The sequence below is a fragment of the Delphinus delphis genome, chromosome 16 (assembly GCF_949987515.2).
Source record: "Delphinus delphis chromosome 16, mDelDel1.2, whole genome shotgun sequence".
NCBI classification, from domain to species: Eukaryota; Metazoa; Chordata; class Mammalia; order Artiodactyla; family Delphinidae; genus Delphinus; species Delphinus delphis.
The window spans coordinates 17,263,577-17,283,919 of NC_082698.1; the positions used below are offsets into that span (position 1 = coordinate 17,263,577).

General features: G+C 43.0%; 1 protein-coding gene across 7 annotated transcripts in view; it reads right to left on the reverse strand.

The window, feature by feature from the left end:
- VTI1A (vesicle transport through interaction with t-SNAREs 1A) overlaps positions 1 to 20,343 on the reverse strand; it is a 364,615-nt gene that overhangs the window by 19,574 nt on the left and 324,698 nt on the right. Inside the window, exon 9 of one of the 7 annotated variants that reach the window (XM_060034052.1) lies at positions 7,598 to 7,710. The exons of the other annotated variants lie outside the window; for them this stretch is intronic. Coding sequence (XP_059890035.1) covers positions 7,599 to 7,710 — 112 coding nt within the window. The 3' untranslated portion in view covers position 7,598. The remainder of the gene's footprint in view (positions 1 to 7,597; positions 7,711 to 20,343) is intronic. 7 annotated transcript variants of the gene reach the window in all.

Genomic DNA, 20,343 nt, shown 5'->3' on the forward strand with positions numbered 1-20,343 from the left:
CCTTCCCTCCAAGGTGGCCGCATAAACATCAAAGGCAAAGGGAGGGCATCCCATTGGCTGGCTTGAGGACACCTTCCCAGCCTGGGAAGGCGGCCAACAAGTACCTGTCAGAGCCCATTGCTAAGCCCGCCAGGGTCTGATGAGCGGTGTGTAGTTACGCTGCACTCTACATTGCCAAACGGGCACCTCGAATTTCAGGCTGGGCAGTGCAGCCTCTGCTATTCTGAACTACGGACTCAGTGATGGCAGGGGCCTGGAGAGCTTTGCTGGCTACTGGGCTTTCAGATACGATCAAGGCAGCTCGCTTCAATCAAAGGGTTTGGAAAGAACTTGAAGAAAATCAAATAAGGATGCTCTAGATATGCACGGTACACTTACTCCCTCCCAGGTTTGCAGACAGCCAGAGCTGGAAAAGGTCTCCATACTCTGGTCTGGAGTGTTCGTTTTAGAGTCGAGGACCCTGAGGGCTTGAGAGGTGGAGGGACGTGCCCAGGGTCAACCCTGTGGGGCACAGCCAGGTCTCCAGAGCCCCAGGCCCGCTCCTGTTTCACTGTGACCCTCATTCTCACGCGAGCGGCCAGGGCCACTGTGGCGACTGCACATCATGGCAACTCCAAACATGTCTTCTGCTACCAGAGAATGTTCAACAAAATCCAGGAACACAGCTCAGAGCCTATCAGTCTCCACCTCTTACTGAGCTTAACCCGGTCCTACTTCTACATACAATGAAGAGGGGCGTGGAAGGATGGACAACAGTGGTTCCCCAACTCCAGGCCGAAGCTCAATGCAAGAAAAGCGACATAGACACCTCCTTTATTTGAAAAGCAGATTACTCAGTTTCAAGGACTGCCCTTTCCTCTGAGATTGGGTCCTTTCTACTGTTTTAGTGCTCAAATGTCCTCGATTTTATGGAGTGACGGTGATAGTAAATGGCAAGTTTTTCTCCAATGCCCTTATTTGGACATTGGAAATGTACTCTTTCCTTGGAAACTATTCTTACTTGGCAAAATCAAAAGTGGACAATCCTCCTTCAGTTCTCTGTTTAAAAAGTCCCAAGTCCAAGAAATGTGAAAGTTCGTGAACCCCGGAGCTGGAAAATCCCACCCAGCTCTATCCTCTGGAGATTCCTCCTCAGGCCTTGACAGCGTGGTTGCCAGGGTGATGCCAACAGCAACATCAATGACAGTGACTGTGAGGACAGCTGCAGCTACACCCCACCCACAGCTCATATGAGCCGGGTGTGGACTCCTGGCCAGGTGTTATTCTGGCATTTTCTACACTTTGTTGAACCCTCACCACAATCTCATGAGGTAGAGACTATATCACGCCCATTTGGACAAAGGAGTTCCCTGAAGCCCTAGCCCACCTCTCCAGTCTTAGCTTCCACCCCTGCTGGACACACACGAAGTGGTTATTTAGGCAACGGGTGTGTCTCATGTTCTCTGTCAGACTCGCCTTGGTCGTCTGAAGGCGAGTCTTTGACGTCTTCATCTTCACACTCTTCTGCATGGACACAGTAATTGGGCACGCAAGTTAACTTTTGTTGATAGCACAGAACACTAATTAACCAAAGTCTACTCTTTACTTAGTGCCCAGCATAAATGCACAGTAAATTACTAATACTCATTTCTTTCCTTTTTTAAAAAAAATTTATTTTATCCGTGGCTGCATCAGCTTTTTATTTATTTATTTATTATTTTTGGCTGTGTTGGGTCTTCGTTTCTGTGCGAGGGCTTTCTCCAGTTGTGGCAAGCAGGGACCACTCTTCATCGCGGTGCACGGGCCTCTCACTATCGTGGCCCCTCGTTGCGGAGCACAGGCTCCAGACGTGCAGGCTCAGTAGCTGTGGCTCAAGGGCCCAGTTGCTCCGCGGCATGTGGGATCCTCCCAGACCAGGGCTCGAACCTATGTCCCCTGCATTGGCAGGCAGACTCTCAACCACTGCGCCACCAGGGAAGCCCCTAATACTCATTTCTATTCAGGAGCATAGCTCATCAGCTTTCTTCAGTCCCTGGCACACTGGCCGTGTCCTTTCAGCCCCTCTCTTTTAGGTAAATGCATGATCACCCGATCCCTCACCAGATTCAGGGACAGAACTAAAAGCAATCGTCCTCTGGGGGTTGCTCACCAGTGACTGTCCCTTGCCCAGTGACCTCGTACCACACGATTTTTTATGACGTCAACATCACCTGTCATACAGATGAAGGGATGTGCTGTACAAAGATTCCAAGTCTGCTGAAGATTTAATTTAGTGCGTCTGGTAGAAAAGAGTGCTAACAGAAAAGAGTATCAGGTGGGACAATTAGCTAGACTCACTGTGTGATCTTGGGAAAGGACTACAGATCTCTTTGTGGGATGTCATTTAATCTTCACGATGATCTGGATTTATTAGGTAGGACCCAGATTTGGTGGCTTAGACCCACCCAGGGCGAAGGCAAGCCCCACTCCGCATGCGGCCCCGGTAAAGTTCTAGGTGCGAGACGGACCTTCCTCGGTGTCAGGCCTGGATGACCTCCCATTCCCGGTTTCAGGTGTTTCTCACTCTCTCCCTGTGCATCTCCTGCTGGGTGCCCTGAGGGAGGTTCCCCACTTCCGCTGGGTCCTGCCCTGTATTGTAAAGCAACCTCACTGCCCTCCTGAACGAGCCACCCCCAGCCCCTCCCTCGCCAAGAGCCCACACGCTCTTTATCCTCCAGAGAAGCCATGAGCAGAAGCTGACCAGCCGCCTTCAGTTTTGGAGCCAACTGCCCGGATTTGAATCTGCCTCACACCAGTCGGGCAAGTTACTTGGACAAGTTACTTCATTACTTCTCCAAGATGATGTCCTTTTCGCCCTTTTAGCATGAAAATATTCTTTATTTTGTAGAGTGATGATGATAGTAGATGCCACTGTTTTCTCCCAGTGTCCCGAACTTGGACATTGGAAATGTACACTCTCTTTGGAAACTACTCTCTCTTACTTGGCAAAATAAAAAGTGGACAACGTTCCATCAGTCTTCTGTTTAAAAAGAAAGATGAAAATACCAATACAAGGAACCTGAAAGTTCCAAAGAACCAATGCTTCGGTTTCCTCCTCAGGAAAATGGGGCCAATAATAGCAGCCCCTTGGTCAATAAATTACATTAATAAATAAATGAGTTAATTCAACATGAAGTGCTTAGACCAGTGCCTGGCAATAGTAACCGCTCAATAAAGAACTGTAATGGTTATTATTTCATAACTCTACTCCTATTGTCGCTCACTGATCTCCCCACAATGAGTCCTGAGACTCCCCCTTATTTGGCTGCCCCCCTCCCCTCCAGTAGGCATCCCCCCGCTCAGGTGCCTTGGCCTGGAAAGCCTGCAGATTCCTCTGCAGATTCCCGTGGGGCACATCCTAGCGCTGCCCCTGATTAGCTTGCTTTGTGGGGTCCAGGCTCAGCCACTCTCCTGGAAGCCCCGCCTTCAGCAGCTACCTCAGTTACCCAGGAAGGCGGAGGCGGCCCCCCCCCAGCTCTGTTAGTTTCCCTGGGGACACCCCTTGACAGCCAAGATGCCTCTTCTGGATTAGGGCTGGCTGAGGTCACACTGGTGGAGACAAGGCTGCCTTGGCTTTTGTGATGGGCTTTAACATCATTTCCTGCAAGATCTGACACTAGATACTAATCTCCTAATAGTTATGGATTTACACCTTTTTGCTTTCCTGATGTCAGGGGAATAAACTATTTTGGCAAAGGTTTATCAGCCACCTGCATCTCTGTCAACTCTTGAGGGATGTGGTCACGTTTTCTAGATCATAACATCAGAACTTCTATCACTCGTCCAGATCTGATTCTGTGGCTGAATGGGATGTGTCTTAACTCATATCCCCACTGTGCCAGTCCTGGGGCTGCCTGTCCTCAGCCCCTTTTCTTGTCCCTTCGTTGCTTTGCTCTATTTCATAAAGAGGCTCCTCTTCCACTACCCCAACCCCTGATGACTGGCCGCCCACTGCATTCAGCCAATGGGAGGCGCTGGCAGGACAGTGGGGATGGGAGGGAGAGAGAAGTCAGGGCATTCCTCCCTTTCTTCCTCTGCCTTCCCAGCAGCTCCATCTCCCCTGTGGTTCCTCACAGGCCCTCCCTGCTTCCAGCTCCCATCAGGTGGCCCTCGCCTGGGCTCTGGGCACACCGCTCCAGTCCAGGTGGAGGGGCTTTTTGGTGACTCGAATCCCTGGGCTGCCCTGCAGGAGGCACCCAGCAGCGTGTGCCCTGTCTGCTCAAACTTGTATCTCCCTCACAATCTTCCCCTTGAAACTGATTTTACATACCCCCAAGCAGCATTAATCATTTCTGAGCAGGTGACCCCAGGTTAAGGTGGCCTCCTCGGAAGGCTTATTTGAGATAAGCATGAGGGCTGACTCATAGTTCTTTGGGCGGGAGGAGGGTGGGGCAGGGTGGCCATCAGATAGCAGGATCTCCAGGTTTGCGCAGGTGAAGCCCTGTCACCTGCCAGCCCGGGAACGTGCGCAATTCTTTTCTCTAACTAAGGAAGGAAGTCCGGTGGGGGGGAAGGGGAGTCTCCAGTCTGAGGGCTGCAGGCGTCGGGAGAGGGGACTGGAGAACTGGGGTTGCTTGCCCTCATTCTAAACTGGGGTGCCGCTCCTACTTGCCCTTGGTACGCAGAGTCAGCTCAGTGCGGCCAGATCTTCTTTTTTGCCAAGAGAAGCCAGAAACTGTGTTCTTTCTGTGAAATCTCTCAAGTTTTAAATATTGGCAACTAAGAAAAAGTTTTCCAAAACACTGGGTAGCCAAACAGAAAAACATCTGTCTGGGGGTCAGAGTGGCTCTGGTCTCCAGTCTGTGACCTCTGACCACTGATTCAGGGATGAATTAAAAGGAAGGGGGTGGGTGAGGGAGAGCCTCCCTGCCCTGCATTGCTGGAGATCCCCTCGGAGGCAGGAAAAGCCCAGCTGTCCTGACCCTGTGGAAGTCTGAAGTTCAACCTCTGCGTGAGCTTCAATAACCAGGGTCTACAATGAGTGCATCCAACTTAGCCCATAACTGATTCCTAACCGCAGGGTCAAGGGCTAGAGAGAGGTCAACAGAAGCCACAAACCAGCTTGTGTGTGCCTTTTGGACCTCTCACAAGGGGATGAAAAGCACAGGCAGAGGTCAGGGCTGGACTGCATATCTGCAGCCCCCTTGACCCTCACAGCCTGCAGAATGTGCTGGAGAGCCTGGCTGGTACTTCTCAAGGAGGAGGGTGTACATTTTATGTGAAACGTCTTATAAGTCAGTGGGCCTGAGATGGGAAACCAAGTGGTGTCTTTCGGAGGGTGAGTGGCAAAGAGGTTTGCAGGATGGCCTCCACGCCCAATCTGTTGCGTGATCTTGTGAAAAACAAGGAAATGGGCCTCAGTTTCCCCCTCTCTAAAGTGGTAGTAAATATATGTGACCCAAGCATCCCTGAGGATGTTTGCTGACATCCACACCTGTGGACTTGATAAAAAGAAAGAAAACAAACTGCCAAGGAATCCTGCGGCCTTTGAACTCAGCTCCTTTACTGCAGCGAATAGAAAAACCAACAAGTCAGGAGGGCTCTTTCCAGAGACTGAGCCGAAAAGCAGCCTGAATCTTAGAAGAAGCCCTTCTTTCCTCTGTCATTCTTTGGAGGTACTGGCCTCAAGCTCCCTGGCCTTCATTTTCACAAGCAGATGGTGAAACCCAGACCCCTACGTGGGCGCCCTATTTACCAGCTTAAGGGGGTGTCATTGGAGGTTTCTAATGGAGTTGGGTAGAGCCTCAAACTCCCCTGCCGAACACTCGTCAGAAGTCCAGCCTAGGGAAACAGGGTTGATCGAGGGGCCTAACGAATGGGGTCCCCCTCTCCTCGAGACACAGGAGTCTCCTCTGGAGGGGCGGAGCCCGCGAGAGTCTGCACCACTGGCTTTGCTCAGGCTCGCGCATGCGCGCTTGGCTGTGCTCAGCACCACGCCACCTGCTTGGACGGAGGGACAGCAGGAGACAGCCCTGTGGAACTCGTGTTTCCTGTAGGGATGCTCTTGAACATGTTTACTACCCTGCACGGCGTGTGTCCCTGTGATGAGGTCCCATGGGAAGGTGCTGGGGTCGGGGGAAGGAGGAAGGAGCTGTGTTTTCAGCTCATGGATGTTGACGCATCTAACTGAAACCGTCTTCCTCTTCAAGTCGCCTGCCAGATGCCTGGAGATAAATCTGTGGCCCACTTCTCACAAACTTATGGGCTATTCCACAGTTTGTGTGTTAACCTCCCCCCGGACTTCATTTACTATATAGAAAATCTATTGTATACATTTTGGTAAATTGCTGTAAATCCTTTTGGGACCAAGACAGGTTTATACACAGGCACTAAAAAACTAAGAAAACAAACAACAAAATTCACATTTTTGTGGGTTGGCTACTTTAATGATTCTGGCTTTATCTTCCCTCCTATCCCCCAAACAATTCTGTACTATGTGATACTTGGAAGGCGAGTTTGCACGTTTACCGAAACAATAAGATAATTCCATTTTTTCTTGAATCTCCTTTTGTGGCCAGCATGGGGCAGTTTCCAGAGTGAACCCAAACTTGGGACTCCTGAGTTCCCCCGTAGCCAAGTGCAGTGGATCGTGGTCCCCTTTGTTTGGGGATTTACTTCAATTGTCTTAATAACACGGACCTCCTTTTGGAAGCAGAAGGCGTTCCCAGCAAATGTTGGCTGCAGATACGCTAGCTGAAATGTTACCACGGTCACGGCCCTTCCTTGAACAATCTAAAGCATATTTCTCTCTGTATATATTTGGTTTTTCAGATGCTTTAAAGCCTAGAAAACAATCATAGCTGAGGCCATTTCTGAGATGGCACTAAAAGAACCTACTCGGAGACAGATAAAAATAATGAGAATCTTTCTGTCAGGAAAGATTTAGAAAATATCAGTGGCATTATTAAAATTTAATTTTTTACTCGGCTTTTTGGTTCTCCTTTCCAGTGATAATGAGCAGGAATGCACACCTCCGCCTTGCTAGTACTTGTTTTGTGCAATAAATTCAGCCTTCCAGTCTGAAGACATTTCAGACAACAGTTTTGACTGCTATAGGCTTATTTTTTACCCTGTGCTGTGCTTTGAGTCTTCCTATAAAAACCAGTTCATGAGATAATTTTCCACAAGGCCAGTGGAACTAATAAAAATCAATTTTGCCCAACTGGTTCAGAGAAGTCTTGGGAATAGCCAAGGCAGAACCGCAAAAAAAGAAAAAAAAAAAAAAGGAGAACCAATGTATTCACTAATGGTTGACTTGATAGAGAACTATCAACTTAGCTGACAGGAGATGCTTGGCTGTAGGTATTTTCCTTTCAGCTTGAACAGAACACCTTTTAAGGGTCTAGGAAAGGCTTTTCTTCCCAGTGGTTGATGATACCTGAGTGTCGTAATTCTGAGTTGCCCATGCCCTGGGTGACAACGAGGCCGAATTTGGGCCTGACAGATTGTGGCCTCTGAAGTCCAACCCCTTTCTATTGTCAGAGAAGCTGGTTTTGTGAATGGGTGGGCTGGGTTTTACACAATTTACTCCAAGGCCACAGGACCAGTGGGTGAGGGACTCATCAATGCATTCAGATACCTCAGGTTCTGGAGACATCCTCATCGCACCCCTGCCATGACCACGCATCTGACTCCCCATTTTGGTTTACTGCCAATGGAAGTAGGATTCCAAAGGGACACCTCTTTTGAGATCTAGAAGCAAGAACAGGGTGTGGTGGCATGCAGACCATGTTCTCTAAAACACATGCCTTAACTACCAGCCATATTCCTTGGTTTAAGGCACTAATTGACATGTCTAAAAACAAATGGCAAGCCTTTGCACAGAAAATATTTAAAAAAGACTGGAAGGAAATGTAGCCAAGCAGTACCAATGTTTGTATTTGGTTGGCGAGTGTTTTTTGCTTTCTATTACGTATTTTTACATTTTCTTAAATTGTATATTATTACATATATAATTATTATTTAAAATAATGCTAAACGAAGAATTGAGTAAATTGGAAAAAGAAACATAATACTTTCTTCACAATGTTATAAGAAAGAGAGAATGTGTGAGAAAAAAATTAACTTTTTTGGTGCCTTATGCTATCCGAAGTACTTCACACAAATTCTTTTATTTAATCCTCGTTACAAATCTGTGACAAAGATATCAATGTTACGATTTTCCAAAGAAGAAAACTGAGGCTTAGGGAGGTCAATTTGCCCAAGATTGCACAGCTAGTCAGTGGCAAAGCTGGTATTTAAAATGAGGTCCAGGGGCTTCCCTGATGGTGCAGTGGTTAAGAATCCGCCTGCCAATGCAGGGGACACGGGTTCGAGCCCCGGGAAGATCCCACATGCCGCGGAGCAACTTAGCCCATGCGCCACAACTACTGAGCCTGCGCTCTAGACCCTGTGAGCCATAACTACTGAAGCCTGCGCACCTAGAGCCCGTGCTCCGCAACAAGAGAAGTCACCACAATGAGAAGCCCGTGCACCACAATCAAGAGTAGCCGCCGCTCACCGCAACTAGAGAAAGCCCGCGTGCAGCAATGAAGACCCAACGCAGCCACAAATAAAATAAAGAAAATAAGTAAATTAAAATGAGGTCCAGTTTCAAAGACCATGTGCAGTGCGTGGTGGGAAGAATAATGGCTGGCATCACAGTGCATCTTATACTGTAGCTCACTTTGCATTTATGAATCAAATCAGGGATAACAACATCTGTTCTTTTTTTTTTTCCTACCTGAAAGCTTCTTGTGATGTTCAAATTAGATCACGCATGTAAAACCAAAGAAAATGCAAAGTTCTCCTCAAAGAAATAGAGTGATATGACAGTATTTCATATAACATTGGTGAGTTGAAAGTTGCCGTAAATACCATTGGGATACTGATAATTTTCAAAGAAAAATATATACTGAAGTAGAATACTAAAACTACACTGAATAAATTTGTTCTTGATCATTCAGAAGGTATGAGAGGGTCTTGTCCTATTCTGCTTGTCATTAAGACCACCAATTTTCTTGCCCATGATATATTAGGTAAAAAGCAAAGATTAAAAATACTATGAATATTAGGATCCTAATTTTACAAAAGGATAAACTTGAACAAAATCTGGAAAGAAATACATTGAAATGAAAGTAATGATTGTGTTTAGCTCATGGTGATTTAAAAAAAATCTTCTGTGACTCACCACATTTTCCAAATTTTTTTGTAATGAATATGCACTATGTTTACAGCCAGAAAAATAGGCACTGTTTATCAGCCTCCACACACAGAGACAAAAACATTACCTTCCTCCTTGGATAAGACTGCAAAATAAATTCTGAGCTTTGCGGTTGTTCGAATTCTGGTGAAAAGTTTATTTGGAATGCATTTCAAATCTTCAGACGAGGAGTACAGCTACCCCATTTTCTTTAGACAAGTCAGGCTTGGTCTGCTGAGGGCTTTTGCCACATACAACTTGTGCAAAACATCAGAGGTCAAGACACCGGAGACTACACAGTGCACTCGGAGAATAAAACGGAAACACGCCTGGGACTGCCATGATGTTGCAAGGATGAGAGTGCCTGGTCTGAATTCTAGAATGACCTGCGTGTGCATGGTGGCCTCAGAAGGGGACCTGTGCTTCCTGTCAGAGCACACGATCGGTAGCTTAGCAGAAAAGTGTCACCCTGTTTGAGAAAACAGGGCCCAGTTCAGATTTCAAGCAGTGCCCCGAGGAAGCTAGTTTTAAGTATATAATTGTGTTTGTAGCATCTGGCATTTTGCACACTCCGTTTTTATGACTTCAGCATGACACATGTGCCGTAAGACAGACGAAAGAGAGATTAAGTGTGGGATATTGGAGTCATGTTGAATATTCCCAGCATCGAAATATTATAATATGCCCTAGAGGTTATTCCAGGGCCAAAGAAAACCTTACCAATGTACAGAACGTTGGAATGGGGAAGACTTGGCAGCCAGGGAGAATAGGGATTTACTTCGCTTACTAAGCCAGTACACAGCCTCAGATGCTAACACGCACTGATAGGAAATGCCAACATTTCAACTTAAATCAAGACTCGAGCCTATAACGTCGACACTTTGCCTTTCAGCAGAAGATCACAAACAGCACAAATCTGGGTTTCTTGTACTAATTGGGGAGGTTTTCTAATTTGCTTATGATATCTGCCTCATGGAGAGCTAATCTTCCTCCAGTTACCTCCTAACGCTGCCTGAAATAATCCGCTTACTTCTGGTCTGTCCGCAGTACTTTATATCAAATAACACTCGCTTCCTTAACTCAGCCACAGCAAAAGGCAGCCGCAGCCCTGGCCCCGTGCTTCAGCATTGCCGGGCGTGCGTGCGACGGTCACAGCAGATGCTTCTGCGGACAGAAGCCAGGCAAGGAACAAGGGTGCAGCCAGGCTTCTGAATAAGTAAGAATGATGAAATGCGTGCTAAACGGCACTAATTAACAACTGAGAGCATAATCTGATAACTGTTTTGAAAAGACTGAGACATAATTTTGCTTTCTCAGGCAGGCAAAATATTTCAGGGTGATCACCAACCTATGTAATCAACATTCAAACTCGCTTCAAAACTTTTTTTCTAAACACCTCCCCCCAACCCCCTATCCTTTTGAAAGGTTCACGTAAACATTTAATGACACAGCCTGGAGGTTTAATTGACACAGGCAGGCAGTGCCATTTCAGTAGTATCGTTGCCCTATCTTGACTCACTTTTAACGCGTTAGATTTTTAAAAACGAGTTTTGGGGAAGAAAATGTTTTAATTTTCATAAAGTAGAATAGCCTAGAATGCTAATGCTCATAAAACACACTGTAAGTGCACAGGCTTGGGGGGATCCCCAACAAACAAAAGTGACGCGAGCTGCGGTGTGATGTGGCGGGTACAGCGTGGTACCCAGGTGAGAGCCAGGCTCTCTTCCCAGGTGGGCTCGGCCTGTGTGACCTTAGGCAGGACACTGTCTCCTTCTGGGTCCCCATTTCCTTGTCTGCAAAGTGTTGGCTGCGGGGGTTTGCAAGAACTGGAGGATTTCTAAGATTCCTTCTGCCACTAAGCGTCTCCGGTCATTAATCGAAAGGTTCTTTTTTTTCCTTATACATGGGCCTATTCCAAACAAGTGAACCCAGCATTTCTTTCCCCTTCTATGCAACGCATCATATTTGAAAACACTTCCCTCACATTTTCCGAGGTTACTGAAGGGAAAAAAGTTATATTGTTTAATCCTACTTTATAGGAGTTTGCTCTTTTATTAGAGAACAAACCCAGAACAGTGATCAGTAAGGTATATGTACCCAAAGTGTGGGAGGAGGAGGGAGAAGGAGAAAGAGGCTGCCTTCAAGTGCCTTGTGGAAATGTATAAAACAAGCAGCGAGATAGTCCTTTGCCAAACACTGTCATAAATTTTTTATTTGGCAGCTAACATTCTCACTAGTTTTCTGGGCAGCAATTGGGACCTTTAGCAAGAAAGGTGCAGGAGAAAAATACCTTGTTTAGAGATGTTTTCAACACTTTCTGGGATTTTTCAGAACTTCTGCCTGCAGCACATTTTTACAACTACAGTCTCCAATCACCTGACGAGTGGGTGATGGGGTTGAACTTTTTTCTTTAAAAAAAAAAAAGAACATAGGGAGAGAAGGCGAACAAGCAGTGCTCCCCCCTCTGGCCTTCCACTGCGCCCATCTTTCTTATTTTTCGTGGTAGGTATTTCAGATATCCAAGTGCTTAGTCTTCTCCGTCTAGACAAAAAACTGAAAATAGAATGTACCTTTTGTTGAGTCTGATACTATCTATATTGTATTCCCAGATGATAGAGATAAATGAAACAGGCTGATGACTAGGCCATTTTTCTTCAACAGTTCTGCCAAAAACAGGTCCCACCTGTTGCCTTTGGGTCAGTTAATGGGCAAAGTGCTGCCCTGGATTTGAAGCTGATGTAAGCACATGCAAAGATTCGATTTTGACAGTCACACTGCCGATGGGGAAATGAATGGAGTGAAAGCGCGTGGAGCTGGTCATTACCCATCTCAGGGAACCTCAGCCACTGGAAGCTCTTTGAGGAGGAGGGCTGGGAATTCTGGGAAGTAAGGGGCCAAAAGCCACAAGGAGTCAAGGCTAAGGCCTTTCATTGCAACCACATCCTACGTACTTTGTACAGACTAGCAAAATTCTTCGACAGGGGACTTCCAGCTCCGAGTGAAGAGGTCAACAAATTCACTCCCCCCAAAACAAGTTTAAAACTGAACAATTGTTAAAACAATCTTTTCAGGGCCCTGGATAATGACTGAAGGCAAAACACAAACTGAGAAGTGTTTATTCATAGAAAGCTGACAGAACTTTGGGTAAGAAGATCCCCACCTCACCCTCTGGCTTAGTTGGCTAGGAAGATGGTTTTATCAGGGCAGGACTGCCAGAGGAGGCTGACTTGATTTGGAGCAGAAGGCAAAAGCCAGTGGCATTGCCAATAAAAGTAGCAAACTCTGTAGGAAAATGAATGGGGGAAACAGCACAGTTTTGCTGGCCTGAGGTGGCAGTCCTGGTCGGGATGAGTGACAGATCAACCAAAAATGTGATGGGGAGGTTCTGGAAATGAGAGAGCCATAGATGTGCCAGATAAGCTCTCCACACATCTTTTGTTGATTGGGAAAGTATGCGTATATGCTGGGGAGACCTGGGAGACCCCAGTGAAAAGTCAAAGCCAAGGCAGGCTTGAGAACTGGCTGAACTTTGAATGTTCTCTTCAACCCACATACAGATCGCTTGGCAGAGGATGGAAGCCTTACGGGTTCAAGGTTTTTGAGCACAGTCTTTGCTCAGCCATTGGCTGGCCACTAAGCTATGTGTGCAAAGGGGCAACCCCTAGGAAGCCAGGCTCATAAAATAAAAATAAGAATTAAAAAAAAAAAGCAACAACCGAGCAGACTGCAGGGGAGATAGATCCTGCAGATTATGTTCAGGCAAGCTACTTAAAACTATCAGAACCCTGAGCTGTTACAACATATCATCTAAAATGTTTAGTTTTAAACAAAAAATTATGACATGACAAAAAGAAAAGAAAAATGAAAAAGGATGATCTATATTCAAGGGGAAAAAAAAAGCAGTCAATACAAACTGATTCTGAGTGACTTTGATGTTGGTTTAGCAGACAAGGACTTCAAAGCAGCTAGTGTAACTTAGTCAAAGTCTTAAAGGAAGCTGTATTTAAAGAATTAAAAGAAATTATGATGACAATGCTTCAACAGATAGGGAATCTCAATAGAGAAAGAGGAACTATAAAAATTCTACAGTTGAAAAATAAAATAAATTAAATGAACAGGAATCAGTGAACTTGAACATTTGCCAATAGAAATCATCCAATCTGAAGATGAGAAAGATAAAAAAAAAATTGAAGAAAAATGAGCAGAGCCTCAGAGACCTGTGTGACAAGGGCAAGAATATCAACACATGTGCAGTGGGAGAGGGAGAGGGAAGGAGAAGGAGAAGGGAGAGAGAAAATCTTGAAAGCAGCAAGACAAAAATAACTCGTTATGTACAAGCAAACAACATTATGATTGATAGCTGAATTCTCACCAGAAACAATGGAGGGAGAAGACAGATGAACATATTCAAAGTGGTAAAAATGTGGGTGTGGGAGTAACCTGTCTACCAAGAATCCCATATCTAGCAATAGCATTAATCACAAATGAGGGTGACATAAAGACATTTCTAGATAAATAGTGAGGGAATTTTTTGTTAGCCTTACAAGATATACTAAATGAAGTCCTTCAGGCTGAAAGGAAATGACACCACAGGGTAACTCATATCCAGAGAAAGAAATGAAGAACACTGGAAATGGTAAATATGTGGGTAAATATAGAAGACTGTATATATATTTTCTCTTATCTTCCCTTAATTTCTTTAAAGAACATAAAGATTGCATAAGCAATAATTATAAGGACAACCATCAGTATTGTTTGGTTTATAATATATACAGATTTGACAATCATAGTACAAAGGAAGAGGGGAAAAATGGCCATATTGGAATAAACTTGCTATATTTTATTAGAATTAAGTCAGTAGTAAGCTAAAGTAGATTGTGAAAAGGTAGAAGATATATTGCAATTCCTAGAGCAAAGAGTAAGAAAATAACTATAAAAAATGTAGTTAAGGGACTTCCCTGGTGGCGCAGTGGTTAAGAATCCGCCTACCAATGCAGGGGACACGGGTTTTATCCCTGGTCCGGGAAGATCCCACATGCCGTGGAGCGACTAAGCTTATGTGCCACAACTACTGAGCCTGCGCTCTAGGGCCTGCATGCTACAGCTACTGAGCCCACGTGCTGCAACTACTGAAGCCCGTGTGCCTAGAGCCTGTGCTCCGCAACAAAAGAAGCCACTGCAATGAGAAGCCCGTGCACCTCAACGAAGAGTAGACCCTGCTCGCCACAACTAGAGAAAGCCTGTGCAGAGCAACGAACACCTAATGCAGCCAAAAAAACAAAATATAGTTAAGAAATCAGCAGATGAATTAAAATGGTATACACACACAAAAAATCTATTTTAAAAAAGAAAGCAGAAAAGAATGAGAGGAAAAAAAGATATGAGGCATATAGAAAACAAATAGCAAAATGGCAGACATAAATCCAGCAAGATAAAAAATCATACAAATGTTACTGGACTAAATAATTCAATCAACAGCAGATTGTCAGACTGGATAAAAAAGATCCAACTTTATGCTGTCTACAAGAACATATGCGGTGTAAAGAGACACACTTTAGATTTAAAAGCACATATAGGTTGAAAGTTAAAAGAAGGAAATATATATACCATGCAAATAGTAAACTTAAGAGCATTGGAATGTCTATATTAATATCAGACAAATGGACTTTAGGACAAGAAACATTCCTAGAGAAAAAGAGGGTCATTTCATAAATATAATAGGGTCAGTGTATCAAGAAGATATGGCAATTATAAACATATAAATACCTAACAACCAAGTCCTGAAATACATGAAGCAAAAGTTGATTGAAGAAAAGAGAAATAGAGAGTTCAATAATTATACTTGGAGATCTCAATACTCTGCTCTTGAAAAACTGACAGAATAACTAGACAGAAAATCAGTAAAGATATAGAAGACTTCAACACTATCAGCCAACTTGACCTAATTAACTTTTATAGAACACCTCACTTGATGACAGCAGAGTATATATTCTTTAAAAAATTACATGGGATATCCCCCAGCATAGACCATATATAGGCCATAAAACAAGTCTCAACAAATTAAAAAGAAGTTAAATCATAAAAAGTATGTTCTGCAATCACAATAGGACTAAATTAGAAATCCACAACAAAAGAAAGTAATTTGGGAAATCCCCAAATATTAGAAAATTAAGTAAGACACTTCTAAGGAATTCATGAGTCAAATAAGAAATTACAATGGGAATTATAAAGTGTTTTGAAATGAATGAAAACAAAACAGTAACAATCAATATTTGTGGGATGTAACAAAGCAGAACTTAGTAAAAAATTTATTTGCCTAATTTGGAAAAAAAAGTTTCACATTAATTATCTAAGCCACCACATTAAGAAATTAGAAAAAGAGCAAATTAAGCCCAATACAAGCAGAAAAAAAGGACTAAGGGTTAGAGCAGAAATCAATGAGACAGGAAACTGAAAATAAATGAAATCAAAAGTTGGCTCCTTGAAAAGATCAACAAAACTGATAAACTTTTAGCCAGAAAGACCAAAAAGAGGAAGAAGACATGATTACCAACATCAAGAATGAAAGAGGAACATCACTACTGACTTCATAAAAATTAAAAGGACTATAAGGAAATATTTGGAACAATTTTATACCAAAAACTAGACAATTTAGGTGAAATGTACAAATTCCCAGAAATAAACACACTATAAACCATGACTTAAGAAGACACAGAAAATCTGAACAGACCTATGACAAGGAAATAAATTGGATTAGTAATTTTAAAACTTCTCACAAAGAAAAGCCCAGCATCGTATGGCTTAAATAATGAATCCTACCACATATTTAAAGAAAAAAATGACACTTATCCTAAAAAAACACACAAAAAACCACAAAAAAATAACCCTTATCCTATGTAAACTTTCTTAGAAAATAAGGGAGGAGAGAACACTTCCCAACTCATCTATGAGGTCAGTATTACCCTGATACAGAAGCTAAAGACATCACAAGAAATGCCCAACATGAACATAAGACACCAACATCCTTTATAAATATTATCAAAATGGGGGCTTCCCTGGTGGTGCAGTGGTTGAGAGTCCGCCTGCCGATGCAGGGGACACAGGTTCGTGCCCCGGCCCGGGAGGATCCCACATGCCGCGGAGCGGCTGGGCCCATGAGCCATGGCCACTGAGCCTGCACGTCCGGAGCCTGTGCTCCGCAACGGGAGAGGCCACAACAGTGAGAGGTCCGCATAATGCAAAAAAAAAAAAAAAAAAAAAAAAAAAAAATTATCAAAATGAGTCCAGCAACATATTAAAAGGATTAAACAACATGACCAAGTGGGATTTATCCCAGTAATGCAAGGTTGGTTTAACATATGAAAATCAATTAATGTAATATACTGCATTAATAGTATAAAGGACAAAAACACATGATCATCTTATTAGACACAGAGAAAACATCTGGCAAAATCCAATACATATTCATGATAGGAACTCTCAACAAACTGGAATAAAAGGGAACTTCTTCAACCTGATAAAGGGCATTCATGAAAAACCAATAGCTAATAGCATACTTAAATGAAAGACTGAATGATTTCCCCTTAAGATATGGAAGGAGGAAAGAAGATCTGCTCTTACTACTCCTATTCAGCCTTGTACTGGAGGTTGTAGCCAATGCAACCAGGCATAAGAAAGAAATAAAAAGCATCCTGATTATAAAGGAAGAAGTAAAATTATCTTCATTACAGATGACATGATTCTGTATGTAGAAAATCCTAAGGGATCTACAAAAAAGCTACAGCAACTAATAAATGAATTTAGCAAGGTTGCAAGATACAAGATCAACACACAAAAATCAATTGTGCTTCTACGTACTAGCAGTGAACAGCAGGCAAATAAAATTAAGAAAATTTAATTCAAATAAAATCAAAAAGAATACAGAACTTGGGAGTAAGTTTAACAAAATAAGACCTGCATGCTGAAATCTACCACACATTGCTGAGAAAAATTAAAGATCTAAATAAATGGAGAACAAGTCCATGTTCATGAGTTGGAAAAATCAATATTGTTAAGATGGCAATTCAAAGCAGTTCATATCAAAATATTAGCAGACTTTTTTTGTGGAAATTGAAAAATAAATTAAATGTATATGTAAATGGAAAGAACTAGAATGGCCAAAACAATTTTGAAAAAGAATAAATTGGAGGACTTACATCACCTGATTTCAAACTTACTATAAAGCCACAGTAATCAAGATAGTATAGTATTGGTATAAGGACAGATATATAGATCAATGGGACAAGATAGAAATTCCAAAAATAAACGTTTACATTTATGACCAATTCATTTTTGAAAAAAGATCCAAGGTAATTCAATGGTGCTAGGAGAATTAAATACCCATAAAAAAAAAACAACAAAAAACTTAGACGATTATCTCACACTATGTGCAAAAATTCAAAATAGACCGTAGACCTGAATATAAGAGCTAAAACTATGAAACTTCTGGAAGAAAGTCTTTGTGACCTTGGGATAGGCAAAGATTTCTTAGGTAAGACACTAAAAGCACAATCCATAAAATAAGAAATTGATAAATTGACTTTACCAAAATTAAAAGCTTTTACTTTTCAAAATTCACCATTAAGAAAGTAAAAGGACAAGCCATAGCCTGGGGGAAAATATTTGCAAATCGTATATCCAATAAAAGACTACTAGCCAGGACCATGAAAATGAAAACTCAAAATTCAACACTAAGAAGACAAATAACCCAATTAAAAAATTATAAAATTAAAAAAGAGCTGAATAGGACTTCCCTGGTGGTACAGTGGTTGGGAGTCCGCCTGCCAATGCAGGGGACACGGGTTTGACCCTTGGTCCGGGAAGACCCCACATGCTGCAGAGCAACTAAGCCCATGTGCCACAATTACTGAGCCTGTGCCCTAGAGCCCGTGAGCCACAACTACTGAGCCCGCATGCCACAACTACTGAAGCCCATGTGCCTAGAGCCCGTGCTCCACAACAAAGATAAGCCAGCACAATGAGAAGCCTGCGCACCGCAACGAAGAGTTGCCCCCGCTCTCCATAACTAGAGAGAGCCTGGTGCATCAACGAAGACCCAACACAGCCAAAAATAAATAAGTAAAAAAAAAAAAAAGCTGAATAGACATTTCACCAAAGACTACAAATGGCTAATAAGCATATGAAAAAAATGATCACTTTCATTAGTCATTAGGAAAATGCAAATAAAAATGAGATAGCACAGCACACCCACTAAATGTCTCTAATCAAAAAGCCTAATCCAAAGAATACCAAGGACATTCAGTCCCCAAACATTACTGGGGGGAATGTAAAATGGTACATCTACTTTAGAAAAGTTTGGCAGTTAAAAAAAAAAGTTAAACATATACATACCATATGAATCAGCAATTCTTCCCTTATGTATCTACCCAAGAGAAATGAAAACACATGTCTATGCAAAATTTGTATGCAAATGTTCACAGCAGCATATTTATAATAGTCCACAACTTGAAACAATCTAAGTGTCCACCAACTGGTGAATGGATAAACAAAACGTGGTTCAGCCTTACAGTGGAATACTACTCAGCAATTAAAAAGTAATCGGGAGGGCTTTCCCTGGTGGTGCAGTGGTTAAGAATCCACCTGCCAATGCAGTGGACATGGGTTTGAGCCCTGGTCCAGGAAGATCCCACATGTTGCAGAGCAACTAAGCCAGTGCGCCACAACTACTGAGCCTAAGCTCTACAGCCCATGAGCCACAACTACTGAGCCCACGTGCCACCACTACTGAAGCCCGTGCGCCTAGAGCCCGTGCTCTGAAACGAGAAGCCACCCAATGAGAAGCCCGCACACAGCAACAAAGAGTAGCCCCCGCTCGGCGCAACTAGAGAAAAGCCTGCGCGCAGCAACAAAGACCCGAGGCAGCCAAAAATAAAAATAAATAAATAAATTAAAAAAAAAAAAGTAATTGGGAGATTGGGATTGACATATATACACTACTATGTATAAAATAGATAACTAATGAGAACCTGTTGTATAGCACAGGGAACTCTACTCAATGCTCTGTGGTGACCTAAATGGGAAGGAAATCAAAAAAGAGAGGGGATATATGTATATGTATAGCTGATTCACTTCTCTGTACAGCGGAAACTAGCACAACATTGTAAAGCAACTATACCCCAATTGAAAAAATAAGTAACAATCTACTGACACATGCTGCAGTATGGATAAACCTCAAAGACATTATGCTAAGCAAAAGAAGCTAGATATAAAAGACTACATGTTGTATGATTCTATTTATATGAAATTCCTAGAATTCAGATCAGTGGTTGCTTGGGGCTGGGAGTTGGAGCCAGGATTGACTCAAGCAAACAGGCAAGAGGCAACACTGGGGTGACAAATGTTTTACAAACAGATCATGGTGATGGTTGCACAGTTCTATAAACTTACCATAAATCATTGAACTGTATGCTTCCAATGGGTAAATTTCATGGTATACAAGTGATACCTCAATACAGCTGTTAAATAGCCCATAGACCAACAAATGGCTCTTTTGGTTCCAAGGGAGATGGCATACTAGCAGTGAATAGTAAAGTCAGTCCTCCAGATTGAAGGAGCCCAACCTCATGTCTCCCCTTTGGGTGATGGTAGCTTCTTTATTTCTTTCCATCTGTAATTATTTGTTTCTTGACTGTCTCCTCTCTGAAGTGGAATTGTGTAAGAGCAAGGCTCAAGTCTGCCTTGGTCTTTGTTGTATCCATTACCTATTCTAGTGTTTGGCATATTATAGGTATCAATAAATATTTGATGAAGAGATGAATGATATAGAGAAAGAAGAGAAATATCTGGGTTTTCATTTAAAAAATCAACATATTCATATGCCTGGACTGTTTGCAAATATCTTTATCATGGACCCTTGTCCAGTTCTGTAAAATTCACCTGTCATGTGCCAGGCATTATATGCTTGATACTAGAGAATGAGATGAAATAGACCTGGCTCGTGGCCTCAAGAAGTTCATGGTCTAGCAGAAAACAAGACCCAGTATTCTGACATCTAAGGAGCATGTGTGGCATGGCCCGGCCTACAGATCTAGAGGAAAGGAGCAGAGAAGTAAGTGCCTGTGAGCCCAGAAGAGCATAGGAGACAC